Source organism: Garra rufa, chromosome 1 (assembly GCF_049309525.1).
Source record: "Garra rufa chromosome 1, GarRuf1.0, whole genome shotgun sequence".
Lineage (NCBI taxonomy): Eukaryota > Metazoa > Chordata > Actinopteri > Cypriniformes > Cyprinidae > Garra > Garra rufa.
In genome coordinates, this window is record NC_133361.1 from 55,942,319 (window position 1) to 55,951,448 (window position 9,130).

A 9,130-nucleotide genomic window follows, 5' to 3' on the forward strand; every position below is an offset into this window, starting at 1 on the left:
CATAAAGTTTCAAATTCAGCTGACCTTTCTTCATGATCCGCTCGCTGCCTGCCCCATAAATCAGCTGTAAAAAAAACGCGTCTCTCTGGTCAGCCTAGGGTTCGAGATATCCCAAAAAAACAATCGGTGCTACCAACCTTTCCAGAGCAAAACAAACCAATCAATTGTTTTTTTGGCATATCTCGGACCCTAGGCTGACCAGAGAGACGCGTTTTTTTTTTACAGCTGATTAATGGGGCAGGCAGCGAGCGGATCATGAAGAAAGGTCAGCTGAATTTGACACTTTATGTTTCAGCCTAGAATTGCTGATACAACCTTTAACCTGCCGAGTGCTTGTTAGATACATTGCAGTCCTGATTTCACAACACCATAACGAAAAAAGAAACCATACAATCCTGTCAAAGTCAGCACCGCATACATTGTTCTGCTAATTTATGCTGTCTAAACCACGAAAAAAAACATGTGGAAACTGCTAAATCAAATAGGGAAGGATTTAGTAAGCAGGAAATGGCGCAATGTTTTGACAAACTAAAGTTAATAGGTGGTAAAGATACATATGAGCAGTATTAATTAAGATATTCGCCTAATATTTCACCTACCTGACCAGAAATGAGAAGCAGCAATAATCAGCAAAATATGCAAGTTTTGTTTGGTTCAGTGTTATTGTTTGCCGCCAGAATAGCCTAGTCGACGACTATTCTCACTCATTTGTTAAAGATATACAATCTATTTTAATGATTCCAAACATGTTCAGTAATACAAATGAACGAGTTTATTTGAAATAGAAATCTTTCATTACATTATAAATGTTTGCTTTTGATCAACCGACAACTGAAAATTAGTGCTTAGACTTTATAGATAAGTTCAGATGAGTTGAGAAAGTTCAAAATGTTGTTCTATGCACATTTCTAGACCATCCAATAGAATCAACAAACACAAGAAGCAACCCTTGTAGAATTTATTTACAATCTCTCTTAATGTAGAAAAGGTTTAAAACGATCATATTTGCGTGTCTAGTGTATGATACGAGTACATCATGAATGAAATCACCCCAGAGGCGTCCGAGACTGATTGTCGGTCACTGAGAAAAAAAAAACAAAAAAACATTTCCTTTTTTAAAGAGTAACTGCGTGTCCGTAGGTGACATATTACATTGTCTAGATGCCAACTTCCCTTGTTTATTGCAGGTTTCAGTTCAACCTGGAGATGGCTGAGGTCCAGCGAGTGAAACATAACTGCATATTTAACCTTTAAAAAGACGCTTTCAGAAAACCCAGCACGTATAACATTGATCATCAGTGCAGTATGACGAAAACATGGCCCCCAGAATAACTAAGCTGATTCAGAAATCCAAGATATACAAATAACACACAAAAAAAATGAATACAGAAGATGCTTTTTTGATCTTGACTAAGATGTGGCTGCTTTAGGGAGCATATTCAATTTCTTGACATGAGAGGCAACATTCAGAGATGGAATTGAAAATACATCAGGGAAGCAAATTAACCGTTTCTTTTATACAACAAACACACAATGTTACTCAAAGTGATTCGGCGTTTGTCCAGAGTCGTGTGGGATTTAACCCTCAGTGAGTCCCGGCTCGTTCAGTTTATGGTTTCTCTGCCATCGTAAAGGCACTAGTGATTAGATGACTGGAGACTGGCTTTAAGATTTTATATAAAGAACAAAATACAAACAAACAATCAGCAAATAGTGCTTGCGAGGCATTTAAAACGAAAAAAAAAAAGAAACATGGACAGCCTGTCACATGCACCATCTTGAAGTAAAGAGTTTGTGGCTGGTTACTATTGTGATCTGTCATTTCTCGTAGTTACGCAAGCGACGTTTGGCATTATTGATGTGCGCTGATTACAGATAAACTATGCTGATGCTTAAAACTGAATTTTAAAAAGACGACAACGACAGGGGTTTTGGTCCCTCTAGCCAAAAGTGGCTCCACAGTTTGGACATCTCCTCTGACGCAGGGCCAGACAGAAGAGAATTCCCAGAGGAAAGAAGAATATGGCACACATGATTCCCAGACAGGTGAAATCATCCTCCAGCACGCCAACCCTGAAGAGTGAACCACACCACAGTCAGATCAGTCATTAACGGAGCGCTAAAACAGTCAAATGCTACACTCTTAAAAATAAAGGTGCTTCACGATGCCATAGAAGAACATTTTTGTCTAAATGGTTCCATAAAGAACCTTTAACATCTGTTTCACAAAAGGTTCTTTGTGGCAAATAAGGTTCTTCAGATTATAAAACAGTAAGCAAGAAATGGTTCTTTAAAGAACCTTTGACTCAATGATTCTGTGGAACCAAAAATGGTTCTTCTATGGCATCCCTTGAAGAAGCAGCTTTATTTTTAAGGGCGTCGAACACGTTTTTGTTAAAGGAGAAGTCCACTTCCAGAACAAAAGTTTACAGATAATGTACTCACCCCCTTGTCATCCAAGATGTTCATGTCTTTCTTTCTTCAGTCGATAAGAAATTATGTTTCTTAAGGAAAACATTTCAGGATTTCTCTCCATATAATGGACTTCAATGGTGCCCATGAGTTTGAACTTCTAAAATGCAGTTTAAACGCAGCTTCAAATGGCTCTAAATGATCCCAACCAATGAAGAAGTGTTTTTCTAACAAAACAATCGGTCATTTTCGAAACAAATTGACAATTTATATACTTTTTAACCTCTAACGCTCATCAAGTCTAAGTGTGCGTGAACTCTGTTCATGCATTTTGAAGTTGGGGAAGAAAAAGAGAGAGTTTTTCGATCTACCCTAACTGTTTTGGCTTGAAAAAAAAACTATATAAATTGTCAATTTGTTTCGAAAAGACGCTTCTTCCTCGGCTGGGATCGTTTAGAGCTATTTGAAGCTGCATTTAAACTGGAAGTTCAAACTTGAGGGCACCATTGACATCCATTATACTGAGATAATTCCTGAATTTTTTTCCTCAAGAAACAATTCCTTATCGACTGAAGAAAGAAAGACATGCACATCTTGGATGACAAGGGAGTAAGTAAATTATCTGTACATTTTTGTTCTGGAAGTGAACTACTCCTTCAACGTTTTTGAAAAAAAGTCTCACCAGGGGGGCATTTCTTTGATCAAAAATACATTAAAAACAGTCAAATTATTCTAATATGCTGATTTATTATCAATGTTGAAAACAGTTGTGCTGCTTCATATTTTGAACCTGTAATAATTTTTTCTGAAGCCTTTTCTGTCACTTTTTTTATTAATATAATACATCTTTGCTGAATAAAAGTATTAATTTCTTTCAAAAAAAAAAAAATCTGTTGACACCAAATATTTGAACGGTAGTGTATATTGTTGCAAAAGATTTCTATTTTAAATAAATTCCGTACTTTTTATCACTAAAAAATCCTGAAAAAAGTTATCACAGGTTCCAAAAAATATTAAGCAGCACAACTGTTTCCAACATTAATAATAAATCAGCATATTAGAATGACTTCTGAAGGATCATGTGACACTGAAGGCCTGAGTAATGATGCTGAAAATTCAGCATTGCATCACAGGAATAAATTATATTTTAAAGTATATTAAAATAGAAAATTGTTATTTTAAATCGCAATAATGTTTCACAATTATGCAGTTTTTTTCTTTATTTTTCATCAAATAAATGCAGCTTTGATGAGCAAAAACAAAAAATCATTTAAAAACAAATTCTTACTGATTCCAAACGTTTGAATGGCAGTGAATAGAAATTGTAATAATGTTAGTTTTTACTGTATTTGTTTTTAAATAAAGATATTTCATTAAAACATTTAAAAATCACAGTTATTCCAAACCTTTGACTTGTACTGCAGCTTTACCATAATACTTTTCAGATGTGACTGCATAAAAATACTATGACTAGTTATTTAATTAAATTATCGTAACACTCTTTTTGTTACTACCCCAGTATGCGTTATGCAGCATATGATTGAACTTTCTTAGCTAAAAAATAAAAATGTCCCACCAAATATGGGATGTTTTGTCCAATCTAGCCCTCTTCTTAAAATGTGTTTGACACCCCTGATGTAAGAGAGTCCACATCGGCACATGTTGAAACAGTAAGAGCTAAAAATATGCCTCAATCGACTCTCATAAAGACCAAAGTTATTTTCACTCTCTGCTGTAACCATTTCTCGTCCAAATAAATCCGAAAATAGCATCAGCCTCTGGTTCTGCTTTCTGATCATTACCAAGTCAACAGTGGCCTGTTAAAGGGATAGCTCACCCAAAAATGAAGCGTCTGTCATCTTTTATTCACCCTCACGCCATTCCAAACCAAAAAGATTTTTATTATAGAAGATTTTTTTAATACGAGTCTCAATTTTTGTTCATCCATCAAGTCAATGCAACCAAAAGTTCATTAAAACATCATAAAAGTAATTCATCTAAGAGGGTTTACACTTGTCATGTTTGGTTAGAATAAAGCGAAATCTGGTGTGATTGCTCTGTTAGTGTGGTTCATTTAAATAAGTGTGAACACCATCTGCACTCTGGTGCAAAAGCGGACTGAGACCACTAAAGGTGTGTTCACACTTGTAGTTTGGTTCGTTTGGTTCATTTAGTCTGTATAAAGGAAATTATACATTTGGTCCTGGTCCGTTTAGCGTTCACCCTGGTATTTTTGACAGCTACATACAGATACTGAACCTGACTGACTGGTTGTGAACGTATCACTATGCTTTTAGGTTTAGTATTTTTTGGGTTCGCTGTCAAAAATCCCAGTGTGAACGCTAAATGGACCAGGACCAAATGTTTCCCTTTATAGGAAATGTTTTCCTTTGTGGTCCAGACCAAATGAACCAAAAGAACTGGTCTCAGTCCGCTTTTGCACCAGCGTTCAGATGGCAGTGTTCACACTTACTCAAGTGATTTTTTGAGTATTGAGTAAAAGTGAGTATTTTTTTTTAATGTTTTTAAAGAAGTCTCTTCTGCTCACCAAGCCTGCATTTATTGGATCTGAAATACAGCAAAAGCAGTAATATTGTGAAATATTTTTACTATTTGAAATAACTGCTTTCTATTTGAAATTTTTTTTAAAATGTAATTTATTCTTGTGATCAAAGCTACATTTTCGGCATCATTTTCATTTTCTCCTGTCCTCCAGAAACCATGCTAATATGCTGATTTGCTCTTCAAGAAACATTTGTATTATTATGATTAATATTTAATAATATTATTTAAACAGTTGAGTAAATAAATACATTTTTTCAGGGTTCTTTGATGAATAGAAAGATCAGAAGATCAGCATTTATCCAAAATAAAAAGCTTTTGAAACATTATACACTATTCAAAATCTTGGAGTTAGTATCATTTATTTATGTTTTAATTAATAAAAAGTGATGATAAAGACATTTATAATGTTACCAAAATTACTTTTTTACTCAGCAAAGAGACCTAAAAAAATTCTACTCAGCTGTTTTCAACATAATACTTACAATAAATGTTTTTTGATCAGCAAATCGAAATATTAGAATAATTTCTGAAGGATCATGTGACTGGAGTAATGATGCTAAAAAATCAGCTTTGAAATCACAGGAATAAATTACATTTTAAAATATATTCAAATAGAAAATAGTTATTTTAAATAGTAAAAATATTCCAAAAATGTACAGTTTTTTGCTGTACTTAAAAAAAAAAAAACATTAAAAATCTTACTGTTCAGAAACTTTTGACTGGTAGTGTATAAGCAGCTTCAGTAAGTACCAACATTACAAGCGTAAACGCTTTAACAAACGTCTTTTATTTATTTAAACAGACGGTATGCAGTTCAGTATGATTTAAGAAAAGTTTGAAAGGGAACAACCAGTGTTTGTTTTGTGGTCACGCTCACTAAACTGGACTGATCTGGTCCATGAACCAAAGTTCAGTGTGAAATCAGCGTGTCAGGAGTTCTCATGATGTGACATGACTCACATGAGGAAACAGGAAATGATTCTGGATTAAACAACCTCAACAGGCCACAATTCTAAGTTTGAAACACGATATGGATTTGATTGAAAATATGAAAACAATGTAAAATCAAATTCCATAAATCAAATTCATTTTTAAATGTTTTTTGGAGGGGGGAGGGGCATCCAGTCATCACATGACATAGGTTGCATGAGTTAGCAGCAGATATGCAGTCACAAGGGAAGAGGATGACGACAGGGCGGATACAGAAACCACTCAATTCAGTAGAACTGCATCTGGTTTATTTCTGGTATTTCCTTCACACATTAACATAAAGTTCAAATAACTACTGGAACAATGTTTAGATGGTGTTTTCTCTCTATGGATTCTTATAGTGCGATGACTGTTGTGTATCCTCACCTGCAGGCCGGACATCCTCCGACCACCACCACAGAGGGCTGGACGATGGTGTAGGTGTTGGTGTAGGCTGGCTGGGTGGCTACAGCGATAGGCGGTGCCGGGCCCGCTGGATACGCTGTTGTGGCAGCTGGAAAACCTGCGGGACAGAGTTCACATTCATTTATCACTCCACACTTACCACTTTATCACCTCAGATGTTTCCACACACTGTGATGAGCAGGAGTGATGTTTTATGAGCTATTACAGCAAAACTATAGCCCCTTGTTAAAAAAAAAGTAGTGTATTTCAAAACTCTAAAGTATATATTTTTTGAAAACTATAATAATTTTTTTCATTTTAATGGAAAGTAGTCTGCTGAAGTATTCTAAAGTGTACCTTTTTTCCACTAGGATATGAAACCCTGAGACAATCAGTAAACTGTCAACTGTGATTGGTTAATAACTAACCAGCCCAACCAAATTGTGTTGAGTACGTGACTGCTTTCAGTGTGTTATTACAGTCCATTATAAAATACATAGCGGCAGTCTTGGTACACACCATGGTACTGAATGATTACCTTATTCATATATGACCCCAGACCACAAAACCAGTCATAAGTAGCACTGTATATTTGTAGCAGTAGCCAAAAATACATTGTATGGGTCAATTTTTCTTTCATGCAAAAAGTAAATATTCATTTTCCATTTAGTAAATTTTCTACCATAAATATATCCAAACTTTTTTTTTTTATTAGTAATATGCATCGCTGAGAACTTAATTTCAGCAACTTTTATAGACGATTATCTCAATATTTAGATTTTTTGGCACCCTCAGATTCCAGATATGTAAATAGTCGTATCTCAGACCATACGTCAATGGAAGGTTATTTATTCAGCTTTCAGATGACACTTATGACTGGTGTTGTGGTTTCTTTTGACAGTCGTGAAAAGATTCTTCCAAGCCGGTCCTTTTAAATGAACAGAATGTGATCCAAAGCCTGTTGCATAAGCTGCTTAAACTAGTTTTACAAGTTAGTCAGCTGACTTTTATTTTATTGATTTATTTTTTTTAGAACTGGTCACAACTAAACCAGTCTTATAACCTATAAACTGCGGTAATTTGAGAATAAAAAAGGCAGATTGTTATTAATTAATTGGTTATCTTATCTTACCGAATCAGCTCTTTTAAGGGAATCAAAAACCAGTGTGATTTATGAATCGTGATTTATGAATTAGCCAGACCGATAACTGAATTAATCTGATTTACTCACTGTGATTTATTAATCAGTTAATTTATTATCTATAGAACTGCAAAACGATTAGTCGCGATTAATCGATTTAAAATAGTTTATGTTTGCATACTACATGTGTAGTGTGTATATTTATTACATACATACATACATACATATATATGTGTGTGTGTGTGTGTGTGTGTGTGTGTGTGTGTGTGTAAATACATGAATCATATTTTCATGTTGTATTTATATATATATACATAATAAATATACACAGTATGCACACATATAGTATGCAAACAAACTTTTATTTTGAATCGATTAATCGCAACTATTTATTTTGCAGCTCTAATTAGCTGTGAGTTACTAATATTTATTTATGTATTTATTTGTTTACTTTTAGGGCTGGTGATACTCAAATCAGTGCAGTATTTTATAAACTATTTATTTACTGTATAGCTACAGTTGGTAGTTGGTAGGATTTTTTTAATTTATAACGTTAGGTAAAAAATGTTGGATTACTAGTCTGTGTAAAAACTATTATTTAGTTGTAATTGTAACATATTTAATTGTGATTTGAAATGAGTAATTAGTCAAATTAGTAAACAACAGATATTTTTTATGACATGGCAAGGTTAGTACTGACTGACAATTGACTGCTTTATCGAAATGTTTCTTCCTCAAAAGTAATTAAAGGAAGCAGAATCTGAGCCAGTATCGTTATATTAAATTACATCACTAATAATAATAATTACTTGACACATACGTTATAAAATCCGGCAGTGTGTGAGTTATAAATCGTTAATAATGATTGTGAACAGACTGAATATACAGTATGTGTTTCTCTTGCCTTGGTAGGGCGGCGGTGCTGGAGGCTGGAAGCCCGCCGCGGGTGCAGCGGCCGCGGGGATCGCGCCGTAGTCGTACGCGGCCGGGACTGTGTTGTACGCTGGAGGTCTGTCCTGGAGAAGAGGTTTAGTATCCATATCTGGTCTGAGGCGTCTTGTCTACTTTAGCAAACTGGCATACAATCTTCTCGAGCGTCTTTAACGCGGAGGGTCAGCGGACTAACACAAACAAAAACCAAAACAAAGATCAGATGAAAGTTCCTCCACTCTCCCCATGCGACTTCAGCCCACTCTTAAAGCGTCTGTGTGAGGAACAGGAATGCTTATTAAGTCGGCAAAAATGTCCTAAAGATGCGCCATAGCGAACTTTTCTGGATTTCTCTCGTTTATGAGAGAAATCTGGATTACTTAACGACGGAAACTCCTTATCAAACTCAAACGACGTTTTTTCCTGTTCGCTGCACTGTCACAAGACTCGAATCACGTGATGAAGTGGGACGCGGCGGGGCGGGGAACGTCTTAAAGAGATACACCGACTTTTTTCTGCGCGTTTATCAAACAAAGTTATTACTTTTATTTCTGTTTAAACTCAACCTGTTACGATTTTGCTTACATCTTCCTTGCAAATATATTTTTTTATATTTTATTAAAAAGTTTTTAGAGGTAAACCAATAGAAATTAGAATTTTAATAATATTTCAAGTGTGATTTATGAGATTTGTTGTATTTTGAATATT

At 35.0% G+C, this 9,130-nt stretch overlaps 1 protein-coding gene across 1 annotated transcript; it reads right to left on the reverse strand.

Annotated features, from left to right (window-relative positions):
* Positions 1 to 757: 757 nt before the first annotated feature.
* bri3 (brain protein I3) lies at positions 758 to 8,863 on the reverse strand. Its single transcript, XM_073833856.1, has 3 exons — positions 8,397 to 8,863; positions 6,334 to 6,469; positions 758 to 2,073 (listed from the first exon to the last, which is right to left on the reverse strand). Exons 1-3 carry the CDS (start codon positions 8,530 to 8,532, stop codon positions 1,941 to 1,943), a joined length of 405 nt encoding a protein of 134 aa, XP_073689957.1. The 5' UTR covers positions 8,533 to 8,863; the 3' UTR covers positions 758 to 1,940.
* Positions 8,864 to 9,130: the final 267 nt, after the last annotated feature.

Excerpts from the sequence above, each read along its gene's own strand:
- bri3 (XM_073833856.1), bottom strand. The coding sequence starts at position 8,532 with ATGGATACTAAACCTCTTCTCCAGGACAGACCTCCAGCGTACAACACA. Across the intron at positions 6,470-8,396 it reads AGCACCGCCGCCCTACCAAG|GTTTTCCAGCTGCCACAACA; the intron begins GCAAGAGAAACA and ends TCTGTCCCGCAG. Across the intron at positions 2,074-6,333 it reads GGAGGATGTCCGGCCTGCAG|GGTTGGCGTGCTGGAGGATG; the intron begins GTGAGGATACAC and ends TTCACTCTTCAG.